At 35.9% G+C, this 20,547-nt stretch overlaps 1 protein-coding gene across 1 annotated transcript in view; it reads left to right on the top strand.

The window, feature by feature from the left end:
• ADAMTS19 (ADAM metallopeptidase with thrombospondin type 1 motif 19) overlaps window positions 1–20,547 on the top strand; it is a 113,624-nt gene that overhangs the window by 60,992 nt on the left and 32,085 nt on the right. The window contains exons 8-14 of the mRNA XM_008503354.2: window positions 691–796; window positions 5,238–5,378; window positions 6,585–6,735; window positions 12,983–13,084; window positions 14,241–14,371; window positions 15,971–16,140; window positions 20,133–20,260. Coding sequence (XP_008501576.2) covers window positions 691–796; window positions 5,238–5,378; window positions 6,585–6,735; window positions 12,983–13,084; window positions 14,241–14,371; window positions 15,971–16,140; window positions 20,133–20,260 — 929 coding nt within the window. The remainder of the gene's footprint in view (window positions 1–690; window positions 797–5,237; window positions 5,379–6,584; window positions 6,736–12,982; window positions 13,085–14,240; window positions 14,372–15,970; window positions 16,141–20,132; window positions 20,261–20,547) is intronic.

The following is a 20,547-nucleotide window of genomic DNA, read 5'->3' as shown; positions in this document are numbered from 1 at the left end:
CAGAGCATTTCTTACTTCTCTTATTTTCAGTGAAGTTAAATTAAGTTATACCTACATGTAGTATGAGTTGTCATTGGAAAGATTTCAGGTTTTTTAATTTGAAAATGTTTTGCCTCTGCAATGAATGTGTTTCTAAGAATCCAGTCTCCTACAAATTCTTTGAGTTCTTTAACAGCTGTCTCTTTTACACAATTTTAAAATCATTAACATTCTGAACACTCTATCAGTACTTAACAGCGGTAACGTAGAGACACGACTCTGTGTTCGGTTTTCTGAGTCTGTCAAAGGAAATAATCTGTTCAGATTTGTGTCCCATTGATGTATAAATCTATTTTCATTTACAGTAGTGTCTGTATCCATATGTGTCTTCAATCACATCTTACTGAGGTAACTAGTATTGCTTTTGAAGAATACATTTTATTCATATTGCTATCTGTGTGATCAGATAATATTAATTTCAGGTAGTAATACCACTACTTGCAATTTCTTTGTTATAGTTTATCCAATTTTGTGTTAAAACTAGTCATTCTGGCTTATGATTAAGAAACCTTTTGTCAGTTATCTGTTTAACTATTTAGATGGCTTTGATCACTATAGGGTTATCAAAGGTGACCTTTTTTTTGGTCAATAATGCTATAGTGCATTCAGCTAGTAATAACAAAAAATAATTGTGGTGATTGTATTTCCTAGGTATAGCATATCTGAGTGGAATGTGCAGTGAAAAACGAAAATGTATAATTGCAGAGGACAATGGTCTGAATCTTGCTTTTACCATTGCTCATGAAATGGGTCACAAGTAAGTATGTGGATAACAAACCCTAGTATTTGTTTCCTGTAATATTACTATGATTTCATTAATTTGATTGTGTACTTCAGGCTTTTACATTTTGTGAAAAAACTGAAAATAAATGTTTTGGGTACTAATAATAATTGTGATATGTATTGATATATATAATGTAAATTAAGAAAATGTTTACAACTTGGAGTAACACAGGAACCTTTATAACTACACAATGACTGAGTTATCAGGCGGAACTGTCATTTTGTAGAAGTAAAACAGGTACCCCAAAATGATTTTTGTTTTGGAACTGTGGGATTGTGTATCAGGTCCAGTTCTAACAATTGTTGGCAACAATCATTTAAATGAGATGATGAGCTGGAAAAGCCCATATTTAATCTGACATTATCAGAACAGATCCCATTAAGTGTGTCATGGTTAGCAGCCATCACAATAAGAATATTGATTTTTCCTCCCTTTAACAGGCAAGGATGACAAAGAATCTGATTATAAATTTTTAGAACAGCAGCTTTGGAGTGACAATAGAGACTGACATTTTGTTACATCATTTGAATCACTGAATGTTGAGGTTAGGTATCTTAGGAGAAACACTTTGAATGAGAAGTGTTTTCATTTAAATATGGTCAAAGCTGCCTAAGAGTGGAGAGCATAGAATCCAGTGTTGAAACATGCACTTGATTGTGAGAACTAGTTAGAAGTTAAAGCATTTCCATTTAATTTTTCTCTTGGGTACAAAATATGCAAATTTAGAGCAATTATACAACTTGGAGGGAAGGGGTGGTGTGCAAATGAGGCTGATCTTCTCTTTTTCTTTTTTTTTTTGTTTTTGTTTTGACTCCTCCTAACTGGACTAAGCATCTACAGGCTGCCAGACTGCTTGAGTGCTAATTATGATAAAGGAAAGCCTTTGAAAGAAAAAAATGTTTGTGTTTTATAGCCACAGGCTGACCATTTTCTTTTTTTTTTTTTTATTATTATTTTCATTTGTAGTGTTTTCTAATATTGGAAGGTGGGATTGGGTAGACAACAACTCTTTCTCCGTTGTTCTTATGACACTTTTTCTTATGACAGTAAACGAAGGGTAAGGGGAAAGAAACAATAACTGAATTTGGTCAGCAGATAAGTTCGCTGATGGAGTAAGTTAGAAAATTTTTCTGAATGCTCAGAACTTTTTTAGTTCTTTGAGAAATGAACCATAAATGAAATAAATCTGAGGACATGGGGCCCACAGTGTGGAATTAGGAGTGGAAATTGAAAACCCATTTCCTGCAGGAATAAATGCAACTGTGATAAGTTGAATAGTTTTGAAACAAAACTTGGTAATTACTCAGGAGCTCATGCTGTAGGAGGTGGTGTTTTGTGATTCTTCAGCAGCAGAAATGTCTAAGTGCAAGTACGGTTCCTTTACAACTGTCTTCATTAGTAGTGAATGTTTACTGGGTTTCTCCTGCAGTCTGCTACTCAGGCTTTTGCTTTGAGTAAAAGAGTAAAAATATGAAAAAACGATGTCCAACATACTGTATTTTATTTATTAGCATTTTCATTAATACTTTTTTCAAGCTTCAGGCCTTATCTTCTAAAATATTAGAAATTTTAAGGTGCTGCTTTAATTTTTGAAGAATTTTTTTCACTAATGCTGATTTAGAAATTCTGGTTTTGTAAGTAGTAAGCTAAAAGCCAATATGAATTCTAAATTTATTGGTTTAGGGGATTAAAAAATTAATGTATTTTTATAGTATTTTGGTGTTGTTTTACTATCTCTGGTAACATTTTCTGTCCTACTTGTTAAAAAATGTTCACTTTAGAGGAAATTTTATCTATAAAGCATAGTACTTTATTTTTACTTAATATATTTTTAACAAGAAAGATACAGTGCTACCACTTTTCTTTTTTCCTTAGTTTATAGTTTTGATAACAGTTAAGGGGGGGTTCACTTTGTATTGCATTTTAGCATTACATGTTATTTATTTCAAACATGAGTTACCTGAGAAGGATTCCAGGAGTTTCATCACAAATGCTGACTTTTATTCTATTAGACTGGGAAGAGAAGGCATAAGATAACTCTTCTAAACTATTGCAGTAAAACCCCCACAGTGCACTTTTAAGCCTTTAAAAAAATTATTCTCATTTTTTTAAATGAAAAACTTATTTTAATGAAGTTCAAAGTGGGTAGTAGATGTTTGACCATACAACAGGACATTTAATACCCCTCCAATGATAGTAAATAGAAAGTACTGGCAAAAATAGCATTGTCCTCAAAAAGCAGTCACAAGGTCCTTGAGATCCTTGTCACAAGGTCCTTCGTTTTTGTCATACAGTTTTCATGCTTTAGTGGGAAAGTTCTTTAAAAATAGATAGTCTCTGGCTTCCAGCATGTACCTTGAAGTAGGCACCTGTGTTCCACAGTAATGAAATGTTGGTTGAAAGCTGTCCAAGATCTTACTGGGAAGATCACACAAAATCTGCCAGTGGTTTGGAAGTCATCAAATAAAATGCAAGTCCAATTACGGATGACAGAAAAGGACACAGTTTATTACATACTTTGCATTTCCATTCACTCTTCTCTCAGAATTTATATGGTGATTCAAAATAATGAAAAAAATTGCTTTGCTTGGTCCCATTCTGAGCACAGAAGGCGCAGAGGAAAGGTCTTATTTTATGCGAACTCATCGCATCAATGCCTAGCAGAAAACAAGACTCACTAGTCTTTTGCTGGTAGAAAAGCTTTCTTTAGCTTCACAGATGAAGGAAGAAATCTCTCAAGAAGAAATAAAGCAATGAGACAGTGCAATACATCAGCATTTTTAGTAAGTCAAAAAGATCCAGTGATTTTGTACACGAAGTTGGCTCTTTTGTAGCCATTTCTGCCAGAGTAAAACATTCTAGGATGTTAATAGTTAATTTACATTAGAATATCATATCTGAACTGAACAGCTAGTAACTGAACAAGAGAATGCATAGGCTTAATCAATAGACTGATACATTTAAAATAGCTGTGAAAATGTTGGCAAAATATCATAATAGCATTAATGTTTTTTCTAATAAAGGAACCTTTTTTTTCTTTTTGTCTATTCACGGAGTGTGTGACAACTCCAAGTGTTTTTACTGATTACATATTTTCTTCAATTTTAATAAAAGTTATTTGTCAATGTTTTTCCTTCAGTCATAAGTCATAAACCATAGACTTAACATAATTGTTTATCTTGAAATACTGCAATTTACAGGATGTAGCTTGGGTATCGTGTTTGGCAGAGGTGAATACTTTACTGTTCTATATACTCTGTATACAATTAAAGTGAGGCTCAATATGTATCTCCATGCTATGACTTTAAATACAGCTGTCTCATCAAAGCTTAAAATTATTTCTATACTTTAGTCAACGTGCTGTGTCTAGGTTCAGCTTCTTGAAGCATGCTGATAGAAATATTGATGTGTTAGAAAGAAAGCAGCTGTTTAGCAAAAGTTGCAAACTTAGCTGGGCAGTAGAATCCAGTATATGCTGTATATTTTTAATTATTTTATGATTAAAACTTTCCTACAGGGCAGAGCAAGGCTGCAAAATTTCAGCAGCTTTTTCTATACAGTGCTCTGGAGAGTAATCCCATTCTCATTTATACATGTTGAAAAATAACTAGGAGTCTTTTGTTTATTTCTTTTAATGCCAGTCGAGCATGTATCCACTTTGCTAATTTTGAAAATTTTATATTTGTCTCTTTCCTTCCGCTGCTGTTTAGTTACTGTTAATGAAAGTGACAGCAAGTCATTACTTCAGTTAAAGTGGCAGTTTCAAGCAGACTTTTAGTAGATTTCTTCTGTTGCAGCACTCTCTGTGAGAACTCACTGGGATGAATATGGATGCTCTGTCTTGAAAACCAAAATCCATTGAATTGCTTCATCAATATTATTTGTAACAGTAGACATTTAGCTGATTTTTCTTTGGATACAATAATTATACACAAATCTAGTAAGCATTTTACTATTCTGTAATATTTCAGTAATCCAGTTCCATATGGAATTGAGATAGAATTACTGCCAAAAGTCTGAATAATTCACTGATCTCAAAATGTAAATTTACAGTATTTTTGTTGCCCATTAGCAAAAGAAGTGCAGTTCATTTACTCTGCAGTAGTTGTGCACTTGTGAATATTAAAAAAAAAGTGTTCAAAATGTATACTGAAGAGCTGATTAGAATATGAGTATTTCTCATGAGAGGAATGAGGCTTTAGTTTCACCTTTCATTTTGTTGTTCTGCACACGTGGTTGCATGTATTTCTGTAAAAGGCAATAGGGAAAATCAAAAGAGATTTCATACATGTGAAATATATGAGTTTTTCATAGCCTCTTGCAAGACTTTTAACTCTTAAGACTTTTAACTTTTAAACATCTTGAAAACAACTTGTTTCTTTGTTGTACTTTGGTTTATTTTTAATAACTTCAGCATGGGGATAAATCACGACAATGACCACCAATCCTGTGCAGATGGTCTACATATCATGTCTGGGGAGTGGATTAAAGGACAAAATCTTGGGGATGTTTCATGGTCTCGATGCAGCAGGGAAGATCTGGAAAGATTCCTCAGGTATCTCATTCAAGACAAAGAGCTCTTACTGTAGGTAGTTTACAAATAGATGCAGTAAATATCTGGAAATAATAATTTTCCAATATTATATAATTTCTGTGGGAGATTTGTGTTTGCATAATCCATTAAAATAATTTAAGTCATTAAGAATTATATTAGACTTGACATATTGATTAAAACCTGTTTTCAACAATTATTTGTATTGTTGTTTGCGACATTTTCATGGCTTAATATAAATGATTATATGTATATATTTATATGTACATTTGATGTATGTGGAAATATTTTAAATATATTAATAACTTATGTACTGAAGAATGTTGGATGGTGAATGACATATGAACATAATGTTGATTATCTGGTCTGTGTTTTGCCATTCAATAGCAACCTATGCAGTATAATGACATGTTAATTTTTAATAGAAATTTACCATGAAATATTTAATAAAGAATGGTATACCTAGAAACCAAATAAAAAGCTTTAGTTTCACTCCGTACTCTTAACTGGGATGCCTTCCCTGAAGTTCTAGTCTTTTATTAAATTTATAAATGTATCTGTTGAGAATTTACTTGCAACAATTAAGCAGTTCTCAAAAGGTCTGCTTTATTACACTGCAATAATTCATGTAAGTTTAGATATGTCAGCCGGACAACATTTGTAATGAATCTAGAGAGAAATCAGAACCATGATTTGGTGCCTCAATAACTTTAATATTTTCAAATATTTTTCTCTTTAGTTTTTGTAAAAGTGAGATTTCTGGCTAGCAGCTCAGAAAAGTATGTCTTTTGAAATCTCTGTGTAAATATATATGTATATATACTGAAGAGATTACTTTGAGGTCTTGCTGGATGAGAAGATGAAAAGACTAATCTACATATGCTTTATAATGACTACTCATTATAAATTGTCCACTTTTAATAATAGGTTAAATCCCTATTCAAACCTTAATCACTTAGGTAAAATTTACACCAAAATGCCCAGTGCTTTCCTGAAAATCCTATTATAGTTGAAAAAATACATGATCTTTTTGGAGATCTTCGGTGTCAGGAAACATTATATCCAATAAGCCATATTAATTTCTTAGTAATTTCTCTGAATGAAAAAAATGTTGAGTCCTCATTTTTCTAATGTTAAATGCATGTTTTAAGTCAATGACAATCATACTGTTGAGGGTTGCTCAGCATATGAATCTCTGCATATTGCCAGGTCAAAGGCCAGTAACTGTCTGCTACAGACGAATCCTCAGAGCCTCAATTCTGTGATTATTCCCTCCAGTCTCCCAGGAATGACTTACACTGCAGATGAACAGTGTCAGATTGTTTTTGGACCAACTGCTTCTTTTTGCCAAGAAATGCAGGTAAGGATGAGTGTATACTGTAGAAAATACACCTAACAATTAATTTTCCTGTGAGAGATACTTTTGTCCATGTATATGAGAGAAAGGACACAGCACTTTTGAAACAAGAAGTTCACATTTCATTTTGAAATGAGAAGCTAACACTTCATTTTCTGAAGTTAATATGAGCATTTTAATTTGTTTACCTTGTATGCTTGGTTTGGCTCTCCAGGCATTCTGTATTGTGTTGTTTTGTATCATTCTACTGTTCCTTGTACTTTAGAAGTAAGAAGTGTCATAGTGTGAAGTAAACTTGTTGCAGCAATTGGAATATTTGAAGTTTATTCTAGTGGGACCAGATTTTGTATGTAGGTGACATTTCAGTATGTTTTGTCATATAAATGTAGTAATATCTGACTTTCAGTAGAGTATGCTGTGCCTGTGCATGCTCGGAAGGTGAAGAGTGGTGTTAGCTGGGCTTTCTGCACCACTGGATTTTCCCTGCCTCACAGCAACATCCTGTGTAAGCCCTGGCAGAGCTGTGCACTGTCAGGGCAATAAGAATTCCAGTACTGAAGTGAGTTTGCTGACATAGTGTCACTATATATTAGGCTTGAAAAGTCAGAACAGTAGACATTTGATTGAAAAAGCACTTTAAGTATGGCTTTAGCAGAGAAAAATCATACTACTTTAAATTTCTTTATTGGTCAGGATAGGTGCCAGGCTTGTTGTATGCCCTTGAAAAGATAACCGAGACAAGGTGGTGGACAGGTGGTACTACAAATGTATAAAGAGCATGGAGTAGAGGTTGATGGAAACGGAGCTAGGAGGAACTGTGAAATAAAATTTCATCAGAATCAGAATGGACAGATAGTCCAGAAAGGACAAGAGTATTTAGTATGAAAGCATAAGTCCTTACTCCTTTAGTTCTTCAGTTCTCTTCATCTTTTCAGCTTGGACATGATATTCTTTCTTTAGTCAGTTTCAGTGAGGCTACCCCCTTTCTCCTAAAGGGTCTCAGAGGAAGTACTGCAGTATGTGTAAGACTACTGCATGCTGAGAGTGGTGCAGCTGAAAGAAAAGGAGATTTAGGTTACTGGATGTTAATTTAATTGTCTTACTGGGAAACTTTTCACTCTGAGAGATGAGCGGTAGAACTCAATGTAATGATTCTACAAATGTTCTTAATTACTTCCAAGTGCTTTTTTCATGAATTGCAATCTGTTTCTTATTTTTTAGTACTTTGTTTTCAATTAAAAGCTGTGATTTTGGTTTCTCATTCTCTAGAAACCTGTTTTGAACAAGAAGATGGTACAGCGTTAGCCCATTATTTCTTCTAGGTCTTCTTTGCCAGGTAAAAGAATTTAAAAAGTAATTGAAGAGATAGTCTAAACCTGGAGACTTGCTGTTGCATAATACCTTTACATGCTTTTCATTTCTCTGGGCACTTCTTCTCCTTTTATACCCTTGTATTTAGTTCTAATTCAGGCATTTAAATTCAGATAGCCAAGAGCTCCCATTCCTGTTGTGTGTCATTCACAGATGCAGCACATATTTCTCACTCGGTGTCCTGACTCCAAGGTTTCTTTGTCTTTCATTATTGTCTTAGTAATAATAGGAGGTTAAGTAACTGTCCATTTCTCATTGTCATCAATCATTTTGTCCTCTTGGCATTTTGTATGTCAGAGGACACTTTTCAACTAAATCACTCACCATCCTGTTTTTTTTTCCACTAACTGGATCATTACTTTATATTGAAAAGTTTAGTTTAGAAAAACTTGTATTAGGATATCATTGTAAGATGATATGTGGGATTACTTTGAGGAGACAGCCTACTAATGGTACATTAGTAAAAGACAGTGATCTTTTCAACTGCTCTCTTTTTTTCTGAGAAACTGCAATTTAATTTTCAGTTTTCTTCATAAACCATGTCTATTCCTTGATAACCTTGTGGTCTGAACAGTAAGAAAAAGAGAACTTGAGAACAGTTTCTGAGAAGAGAGCAAGGTGAAGAACCTTCTGCAATTTCACTAAAATCTTCTGCAAAACTGGTAGCCCTTAACCAGAAAGCATATAAGGAAATAGCAGATCACAAAGTAACTGTAATGCATCTGAAAGAGCTTTGAACCTATTAGAAATTACATAAAATGAATAAAACATACTAAGGACAGAAATGAGAAAATCTGATGAGGGCACTGAGGCAGAAGTTCTTTAGAGCTCGACTGCCAACCTCTAAAAAGACACCTTGTTGGTTTTTCTCAGTGGTCTCTGCTTAGAAGTAAAATTTACGCTCACACCTTTCCTCCAACAAAAAAAATCCAAGTGATTTGATCCTCAGACTGTAGACCTGAAGAGCTAGTTGCAGCTAGCTTATACACTATATTCAAATCTTCTATTTTTTTTCCTGATCTAGATCTTAAATTTAACTCTTCCTTTGTGAAAGTTTACAATATCCTAGTCCAATTAGGTAAGATTTCTGTGATGAACTCATAATACAACCCAAAATATAAGAAAGCTGTCTTGATCCTACACATGTTTCTCCTATGTATGAAGAGAAAGAAAAAAGATGTTACAATTTTAATTGGGCTAGAACCAAGCAATATAAACTTTCCAGAAGCCCTTCATGAATTCTCATACACGGACTGTGCAACATCAACATTGGCTGCTGTTAGTCAGTATCTATTTTTTTCTTCTCCCTCTGAAATATGAGTATGTTAGATGGAAATTTCAAGCATGTTGAATTTAACCTATCAAATAATTGCATTTCACATATTATGAAGATGATTCACGTTCATTGTGTTGACTGTGCATATTATTGTGGCTGCCACTAGGATAGTCAGTATTTTGAATACTTTTCTAAGTTGAATACCATATCTAATTTGCTATAGTATTAATTTATTAGAATAATTATGTTATTATACTTTAACACCACTGAATTTTCCATTAAATTCCAGCGACTTTCTTTTGGTTTTGTATACTCTCTTCTACTATGCCAATATGTGGCAGTTTAAGTTTACTGTGGTGACAGTTGTTGTCCACAAACCAGGAAATGAGAAACAGTCCTTGAAAGTGCATTTAAACTTCAGTAAATCAAATAATTTGTAGCCCTGGATTTCTTGGGTACATTCTACTTGCTGCAAAGTTCATGCACTTCACTGTAACTATGTAAAAGATAAATTGTGAGCTGTGTCACGGTCTTACATTTTTTTGTGACTGGAAGATAATTTGGTGACCAGACCAACGATTTTATATTAATCAAATGTGTATCATATGCAAAACCTATTCAGTGAAGGAAACAATTGAGCAATGATTGAAATAATTTCCTTGATGATCTAAAAATAACCTACAAAAACCAGTAGTACAATCAGCTATGCATTTCTATCAGGATATTATTTTCTTCAAATGTTGTTACTGGCTAGCACTGTAGGATAATTTACAGTCACATTACACAGCAACCTCTGAGAAACACTCCAGATGCCAGTGATTTTAATTTTCTATCAGGAACTCCTCTTTGTAATCTAATGGGTAAAACAAAGAACTGAAGAGACCACTTCCTGAGTCCCTCCCACACCTCTTACATGGTTGGCGCTAGACTTAATTTTTTCCTTTTCGTCTTCATTTCAAATACTTTTTTTTCATAGTCTAAGCAAAATTTGTAGAGCCTGAGAAAAGTGTGAGTGGATCTGAGAGTACTAGATTTATAGCATATCACCATGCTTATCTTGTAAGGGAGCCAAGTTTGCTTTTATGCTCATGATGTCTCATAAGTAGACTGTAACACTGCTTCACATAACAGATAGTGAGATCATGGCGCAGAAGTAATTCTTGATGATTAAATGTGGTTTTAGAACTTGACAATTGAATATATTTGTTGAACTATTAAATGTTGGCTTTTAAGATTAAAGTCCAGGATGTGAGTGTTATCTAGTCAGTTTGACTATAACAATTTTTGTCATAACACAGCTGTGATCTTTGCAAAGAACCAGGAAAATGGTTATATTTCATCATGATTTTGAAGGCATTTGAAGAAAAGGTTACAATGAAAAGAATAAAAATGGAAATATTATAGCCCTGGTGAACTATCTCTCCTCATCTCCATCACCACACTTCAAACAATCCTATTTTGCACAAATACAGTTCTGAAATGCTGGTTTTGTCTCTGGCCTTTTCTCTCAGCCAGACCTTCTTTCCAGATGCTTTTATGATTAGAAGAGCATTGTTCTGGTGCACACAGACCTGTGTCACTCTTTTCATTAAAAAAAACCACCCCAAACAACAGCTCTCCCTCCCCCTCAAAAACCCAAAATAGAACAAACAAGCAGACAAACAAACAAAAAAACCCCACAACAAAACCCAAACAAAAAATAACCAACCAGCCAAAAAACGAAACCAAACAAAAAAACCAAACAAATAAACCCACACAAAAAACCCAGAAACAAACAAACAAACAAACTAAAACCAACCTGGAATGACTTCTGCTATTTCTGTAGTACATTGTGACTTTCATGCTACATTTTACTAGCTTTTGCTGTACAATTGACACATTATTTCGGAAAAAAAAATTGTTTCCGTGTGCTTGGTGGTATTTTGTTTTCCAGTGAAGACACAATGAGATATTTTGCAGGCTGCGAATAGTCAAGTGTCACAATCATTGGTTTGTAGTATCCAGTAAGTCCTTTAGATAGTCTAAAAAGCTGTAATGGGTGTTGAACTATATTTACAGTAGATAATTAGTAAACCTCTATGAACATTAACAGCTATGCTGATTTTCACTATAATTAAATTTTTTTCTCCAAAGAACTATGTTTCTAATTTAGAAGTTTGTGCTCTGATTTTGGAGTGACTGTATTATAGACAGTGACTTCCAGATATCTGTTAGTTTCTAAGTTACTCCTCCTCTGCAGCATCGCAGGGGGATGGGGGGGGGGGAAGAGCAGCTGTACCTATGGGGAGAAAAAGGGTGAGTCACAGGACACACGTGGACCAATCACAGTATTCTTTCCCATGATGCTCAAATATATGCTTCTATTAAAGTCCTACTCTTTCTGGCTGGTGTGCTGGCTGGATTGGGGTTTCTTTGTCAGTCATATCTCCTTCTGCTGTTGTTCCTGCATCCCGTTTTCTGCCCGGAGACGAACTTGGTTCATAGAGGAAGGTTTCCTTCCCCTGTGCCCCCAAGTAGGTCTGGCTTGGCTGCTCCAAGGCTTTTGTGGACTTGCCTCTGGCACCCCCATCTGCTCCCTAGTCCAGTTTGGGACTTTTCTGGTTGGGAAGCAATTATCAACTGGGACATGTAGTTTCAATATTTTTATATATTTGTATGTAATTCAACATCATTGTTATTACTGTTTATTATTTCATTAAACCTTTTCTGGTGTGCCTAAAATTCTCTCTTCCGTAAACCTATTTTTATCTTCTTATGGGAGGGCAGTGAGAAAACAGCAGAGCACATCTGTCACCTGGTTATTGCTTAAAACTGTGACATATGTGCAAGTGAAATTGAGCACAAGATTAAAGTGCTAAGGAAAAAGAACTTGTGATTTGCCAGGTTATTTTTGAGAGTTTTTTGTTGATAACAGATTTGATTGCTTTTTTGAGATACTTCCAGAGGAATGAATGAATCCTAGAGAAATTACAAATTGCTGGAAGATAGCAGAAATAATCGGGGTGGTATGAAAAAAGGGGATTTAGAAGTCCTAGAGAATCCTCAAAGTTTCTTACAAACACATTTTGACAAACTTTTTCGAACATAGTTCTTTGTAGCTGCACAAAGACTCACTAGTTCCTGTTTTAGAAATGAGCTAATTTTAAAACGTTGGATTTTTTTCTAGTAGCTGTGCTATTTTTCTGCCTTTGACATGAAATGAATGAGCACTAAATAAATGGAGTAAAAATATGAATTATTTGTTAAAATTACTCCCACAAATATCATACCTCTTCCAGTATCTGGGGTAGTATATTTGTGCAGTGTCTTCTTCACATCATGGGGCAAAGTTCCCATATGTGCTTTGTCAGATTTGACATACACAAGGACTGTGGGCCCTGGGTGTTTCCCCCCTCTCTGTCATGACAACAACTTGGCTTCTTCCAGATGTTTGTGATTAGTGAAAATCTAAATAGAATCTACAGATATTGAGTTTTGTGCATGTTTAACCTGTCTTTAAACATACATCAGCACAAGCAGTTTAGTGACTTTATGACAGCATGAATGGATTCCATGCAGAAAATAAGATAGATTTTGTTCATATAATGGATGTTTGGTTTTCAGCACGTCATTTGCAGTGGTTTGTGGTGTAAGGTGGAAAGTGAGAGGGAATGCAAAACTAAACTGGATCCACCAATAGATGGAACAGACTGTGGCACTGGAAAGGTATGTTTCTGGTGGAGAGAAATGTAAATTCTAATGAACATATAAAATTTGTGGAAATACTGTGAATATGTCTTTGCACTTTAAAGTTACTTCTTATCTTAATTGTAATAAAAATCATAGATATATAGCTAAATGTATTATGTGTTATGTATTATATAAATATATAACATTTGATTAAAATATTATTATAATAAATTTTAATTTAATTATATGTTATTGATGTGTAGCATATGTAGCCTGTCTCCTATGATGACAGGCTGAGAAACTTGGGGTTGTCCAGCCTGGAGTAGGCTCTGGGAAGACATTATATAGTGGCCTTTCAGCACCTGAAGGGGACCTACAAGAAGGCTGGGGAGGGACTTCTTACAAGAGGATGGAGTGGTAGGACAGGGGTAATGGTTTGAACTGGAATAGGGGAGACTTAGGTTTTACATTAGGAAGAAATTCTTTAGCTTGAGGGTGGTGAGACACTGGGACAGGTTCTCCAGGGAATTTGTGGATGCCCCTTCTATGGAAGGATTCAAGGCCAGGTTGGATGAGGCTTTGAGCAGCCTAGTCTATTGGGAGGTGTCCCTGCCCATGCAGGGGAGTTGGAACCAGATGATTTCAAGGTCCTGTCTAATACAAACCATTCTATGATTCTATGATATTGATTTTTATATATATAATTTATATGAAATCAGTAACAATCCAGTTCCTGCTGGTTATGTCAGAACACAATAGTGTACAAAACAAGCCCTGGGAACAGCCCTGTATGTGCGGTGCTCATCCATACAGTTCATCTAGGTGATGATCCTTGCCATGGGTTTCTGCTGGATGCAACAGGACTTTCCTGGGGAGTGCGCAGGTTCAGCCAAAGAGGACAGCATGGTTTGGGGACCGTTTCCAGCAAGCTAAGGCATCCTTTATAGGGAATGAATTTGTGGACAAGTTACACCTGCTCCTTCATCACTGATCCAGAGAAAGGTTTCTACCTGCCATATTTGCTGGAGCAGAAAACAAAGCTATGGGGAACAAAAGAAAAAAAATGTCTGACCTATATGAAAACTATGTATTGAACAAAATTTATGTGTTGTGCTTCCCATGTCCTTCTCAAGCATTGAATTTTTTTGCATATGCCTTGATTTATGTACCTAAGAGCTGAATTTTCACCTAGTGGTGTAAGGCTGGAGAATGTGTCAGTCGGACCTCTTTTGTGGAGCATATGGAGGGAGAGTGGAGCACATGGAGCACTTGCAGCCGTAGTTGCAACACTGGAATCAGCAGTCGACAGCGCAGATGCCCTGGGTAAAAACAAGCTCTGGTTTCCATTGATGGTCATGGAATTTCCAAGCAGAATTTCAGTCTTACCATACAGAAACCCACTAAGATATATTTGTCCTATACATAAGCAATTTTTTAAAAATGAATATTAAAAAATACTTCGCTTTTTCTGTTGCGAGGTAACACTTTTTCCTCTTTTCTACTTTCAGATGCATAGGTAATAGTTTTGAGGGAATACAACTTTCTTTGTAAAATTCACAGAAGAAACAGAACATTAAATTGAAGAGCTTCAGTGTGTAATTGCAGTTTTTCAGGTTTTTTGCTAGAGAAAATTGATTTCTGTCTCATTTGGAGACCCAAGGAATTGAGACTTTTACAAAGAGGTTTTACTGCCAGTTTCACAGATATTTAGATAGGCTATCTGGAAACAACATATAGGTTCCATATAGTATGAAAAGAGAAACCTTGTGCCATTGAGGGTAAAAGGAGTTTTATCATTTACTTAAACTGTTTCAGCATATCTCAGTGGTCAGCTAAAAGATGCCTTCGGTTACTTAGAGCCATATCTCTCTTGTGGATAGTTTATACACCAAGAAAAAAAAGAACAGGCAGAGAGATGCAAACAGAGTAGACCTTAATAAAGAAGACAAGTGCTAGGCTAGGCTATCCTAGTCTGGCTTAGGCCAGATCTGAGTAGATTGGGGTGGAGTAGGGTAGTGTAGAGTAGGATGGAGCAGAGTGGAGTAAGATGATTACAAAGCTAATAGAACAGAATCAGAAAATGAAGAAAAATGAAAGGCAGTGTAGTAGATTTGAGTCAAAAATTATGACAGGAAAGACAAAGGGATTAAAAAAAGAGAAGTTTGCATAAAGTAATGTGAGGAAAAATTAGATATGACTATAAAAAAGCATGGTAGTTTATCAGAAGTCTTGAATATGCAGAATGCTTTTGTATTTCCAGCCAAATAAATGCCAGTTTCTGTTCTTTGCCCAAAAGTTATTTAGGGATATTTAGGTATTTTTATATATATACTTCTTTTTTTTTCCCACTATTCCTATTAAATATATGGAATTTAGGGAGACCTTAATTTCTTAATTTTTCCAGACAAGTTTCCAAACCAGTCTCCATTCCTGCAGTTTATTGTTCTTTTGCATTTGTTCATTTGGACCAGCAAGCACAACTGGAGCAACAAAAAATAATAATAAAATTTTTTTTTTTAATTATCTCAGCTTTGCAACACCACACTTTTTAAAAAGGAGCAAATCTGCAGGTGTCTCTTCCTTTTAGTGGTACCTTTGGCTCTGGGCAACTTGAGAAAAATCACCTGAACTATATCAGAATTGCAGTTGAGCTTCTTCTTACTGAGTTCTGTTACTCTTAGTACTCTCTGAGGCCAAGTGTAAATTATGGTTTAGCACACATGACTCTTCACATGTAATGTAGCCAGTACAAATATAAGGCAAAAATGTTTTGTTCTGTGACTTCAGTTTTTTTGTGTGTTATTTCTTAATGTTATGTGTCAACAAAAAATCTGCTATTTCTGGATAGCATAAACAAACTGTGCTTTAAGTTTGCAAAACATTTCCAGCAATAAAACATGTTATTTATGCCATCTTTTCTAGTTCAGGGCTTGAAGGAGAGTGTCATGGACCCACAATGCAGTATAGAATATGTGAAAATCCTTCTTGTCCTGCTGGTGTGCCTACCTTCAGGGACTGGCAGTGCCAGTCTTTCAGTGTCAGATCTTCGTATCAGAAGCACGTGCACCAGTGGCAAGCTGTCATTGATGATGGCAAGTATAAACCATTTCCCATGTTATCATCTGCTCCTGTGGCTTATAGCTTGTTGGAGGTGGTGTTGATTAAAAAAGAGTAAAAATTAAAGCAAACAAACACCAAGCCCAAGATCTTTATAAGTGATTTTTATTTCATTGTCAAGATCTGGTGGTGTTTTCACATGCTCTAGAATCTTTTGTCTTATATTCCTATTGAGTCCTAATTTTTTTAGGTAATGACTACAATTAAACTGAAATTCAGTATTAGTTCCATTCTGTTTAGTCTGAAATGTAGTATGAAGTGGCTTAGAAATGCAGCTTTCTAGAAGAATACAATGTCTTTAAGCTTGCAAATCTCAGTTATACTTATTACAAAACCCCAAAAATACACCGGGTGTTGTGAGCTTCTTTTTTTGAGGAAGAAGAGAGCACTCTTAGCTTAGCACTCAAGTATTTCACACACCTGTGTTTAGTTTTGGCAGAAATGCATTTGTAATGCATACTGCAAACTTAGATAAGATTTATAGAGAGCCTAATAGCTGCATACATGCATACTGCATACATGTTTTAGTGTAAAAAACTTGCTTAGATACTCATTACTTAGGTAGTCACTAGGAGCATGCTCAGGTAGGAGTATAGTAATTGTATTGTAATCCAGTATCTGCAAAGATAACAGTATAAAATGTCAGTAACTACAAAACAAAACACACTTACCACATTCATGCTAGGAATGTGAACAACATTTGTCATCCTACTAAATTTTCTCTACATTTTTATGATGTGATTTATTTAATTAAAAAAGAAAACATGAAAAAAACCATGAATACTTCAGTTATTACAGCAGTTAGAATCATAGAATCATTTTTTGTTGGAAAAGACAAGTCCAACCATAAATCTAACTCTGCTGAGTACAGTGCTAAATCATGTCCCTGAGCACCATATCTATGCATCTTTTAAATATCTCCAGGAATCATGATTCAATCACTTCCCTGGACAGCTTATTCCAGTATTTAATAACCCTTACAGTGAAGCAATTTCTTCTAATATTTAATCTAAGCCTCCCTTGGCACAACTTGAGACCAGTTCCTCTTGTCCTATCATTTGTTACTATGGAGAGGAGACCTACCCCAGCCTCACTACAACCTCCTTTCAGTAAGCTGTAGAGTGATCAGGTCTCCCTTGAACCTCCTTTTCACTAAAGTAAACAATAGTTTCCTCAGTTGATCCTTGTAAGACTTGTGCTTCAGACCCTTCATCAGCTTCTTTGCCTTCATTGGACTCCCTCCAACACCTTGGTGTCTTTCTTGTAGAGAGGAGCCCAAAGCTGAACACAGTATTTGAGGTGCAGCCTCATCAGTGCTGAGTATAGAGGGACAATCACCTCTCTAGTCATGCTGGCCACACTGTTTCTGATGCATGCCAGGGTGCTGTTGGCTTTCTTGGCTACCCAGACATACTGCTGGCTCATGCCAGCACCTCCATGTCCTTTTTTCCCAGGCAGCTTTCCACTCCATGGAGTTGTTGTGACTTACAGAATCAATCATAGAATTGGCTGGGTTGGAAGGGACCTCTGAGATCATCAAGTCCAACCCTTGCTCCACTACCACCACCATTACCAGACCATGGCACTAAGTGCCACATCCAATCTCTTTTTAAATATCTCCAGGGATGGAGAATCCACTACTTCTCTGGGCAGCCCATTCCAATGTCTGATCACCCTCTCCGTAAAGAGTAAACCTCCTCTGGCACAACTTAAGACCGTGCCCTCTTGTCTTGCTGAGAGTTGCCTGGGAAAAGAGACCAACCCCCACCTGGCCACACCCTCCTTTCAGGGAATTGTAGAGAGTGATGAGGTCTCCCCTGAGCCTCCTCTTCTCCAGGCTGAACGCCCCCAGTTCCCTCAGCCTCACCTCATAGGACTTGTGCTGGAGTCCCTTCACCAGCCTGGTTGCCCTCCTTTGGACCCGCTCCAGGACCTCGATGCAGGACTCAGCACTTGGCCTTGTTAAACCTCATGCAAGTGACCTTGGTCCATTGATCCAGCCTGTCCAGGTCCTCCTGGAGAGCCTTCTTACCCTGTGGCAGATCAACGCTTCCTCCCAACTTATTGTCACCTGCATACTTACTGAGGGTGTACTTGATCCCCTCACCCTGATCAATGATAAAAATATTAAACAGAGCTCACCTCGGTAATGAACCCAGTGGAACATCCCTGACTGGTGACTGGCTGGATTCAACTCCATTGCCCACAACTCTTTGGGCCCACCCATCCAGCCAGTTCTTTACCCAGTGAATAGTACGCTCATCCAAACCATGAGCAGCCAGTTTCTCCAAGACAATGTTGTGGGCAAGAGTGTTGAAGGCTTTATTAGAGTCCAGGTAAGCAATGTCCACAGCCTTTCCTTCATTCACTAAGCATGTCACTTTCTTATAGAATGAGTATTACAATAGTACTGTAGGTATGTGTTGCCACATTTAAAGTAGTTAATTATTACCATTTATATTTAACTCTGGAAACAAATTATCAGAAACCATTAGAAAGAATATATTTTAAGAGATTCGCTATAGATTCACCATTATGCTGAATCTCAAAAAATGTGAATTATTTATCAATAATTTAGTTTAATACCTCTCTAACTAAACAACGGTGTTTGTTTTGCTTCTAAGCCTTTTCTCAGTGTGCCTAAGTAAAAACTTTTGAGACTATTCCAGTTGGGATTGTTAGCTCATTCTATAGTAAGTAGAACTCTCTGCAGCTATTTTCTAGGTGCTCATCTAGTGAATTGTTTCAGTTTTGTTTTCCTAAATTTCATTTTAGTGCAGGAATACATGTTTTATATTCTAAGGGAGCAAAAGATTTCCATCTGACTTTGAATAATTAAGTCATCTGATGAAAAATCTTGACCTCTTCTGTCCCATCTTGAGAAACATGGAGGTTGCTTTCATCTACTTCTGTTCTGAAATACACTGGTTTCTTGAGGTGTCCCTCAGGAGACAAAAAGGTCAACACCAGCTTAAGTCTCCCTGTATTATAGAAATATATTGTTCCCGAATCTTTAATTATTTGCACTCTTAGACTTTAGTGGACACCGTTTACCACGTCCAAAAGAGTTCCTGTACTGAAGTTCTCCTCTAGTCGGTTGAAGTTGCCCAGTGTTGTCCTGTCTCTTTGACTTCAGTGACTTTAAAATAATGTTGTAAAAAAATGTTGTTAACCTTGTATTCCTTTAAAAAATGGTGATACATCCCAGGGAACTTCAGGATTTACTACTGAAGAACTGTAAGAGGAATACAGAGAGCACAAGTTCAGGCAGATACTTGGCTGCATATGGCTTATGTCTGTGCTCAGCCCAGTCTCTTATGTTGAAGTCAGCTGGAACAGAATCCCTGTGTCCATATTTTTCAACTCTTTTGCACTCAAAAAACAATTGTAACATCCAAACTGCTTTTTGGAAATGGTCCTTTGTGGCAAAGCAAACTTCATTGCTTATGACCATTAGGAAAACATGGATACATAGGGTATTATTACATTTTTATCCTCTTTCAAGATTAGAATTTTTTTGAAAAATTAAATAAAAATGTAATAGAAATTTGCCTAACCTTGGTAAATTTAGAATGTGTTAGATGTTAGAATGTGTTCAGAATTTTGTCTTTTTTATATAGAGTTTGTAAATTCATGTACTTTTTCCTCCCAGGTTGTCTGTCTCAGTGTAGATTACAACCAAAATAATCCAACAGCTGTAGTGTGAATACTTTTAATTGCAACAATGAACATGACATGAGTACTGTGTAAGACTGTTTTAGCACCAGTGTGTTCTATCAGGAAAAAGAACTTGAGTTTTTCAAACAGATCAGAAAAGGGTCAATTTTTAAAAAAATTTTACTGCATCTAAGATAACTTGTTATGCCACACAGATAAGTAAAATCAGTTTTAAAATTTAAATCAATAACAATTCTTTAAGTGAGCTTTTGCCAAAATTGTGTTTTTTCCCCATTAATTGCTACTACAGAAAAACCATGTGCCTTATTTTGTTCACCAACTGGAAAGGATCAACCCATTCTTCTAACAGAAAAGGTGCTAGATGGGACTTCTTGTGGCCAACATGGGTTAGATGTCTGTGCTGATGGTAGATGCCAGGTATGATTTACTTGTTTTGAACCTGGATCCACAGGTACATGTATGTAAGCAAATAACATTTGTCATGCATATGTGTTATTTCTCCAATAGCATGACTGAATGGCTCTTTCTTTATCATATTAAATTATTTTATGCTCATTTCAGTGCAACACAGAATGTGAAGCAGCTACATGGTTAGCTTGTGCAATGTGTATCTGTGACAAATCATTTCACCGTTATGGATGTAGCAAAGAACCTCCTGTAGTTTGAGCACAAAGAAGCAAAGTGGCTCAGTGATTTCACTCACT

This window comes from Calypte anna, chromosome Z (assembly GCF_003957555.1).
Source record: "Calypte anna isolate BGI_N300 chromosome Z, bCalAnn1_v1.p, whole genome shotgun sequence".
In the NCBI taxonomy this organism is placed as follows: domain Eukaryota; kingdom Metazoa; phylum Chordata; class Aves; order Apodiformes; family Trochilidae; genus Calypte; species Calypte anna.
This window is presented reverse-complemented; position numbering and strand designations above follow the sequence as displayed.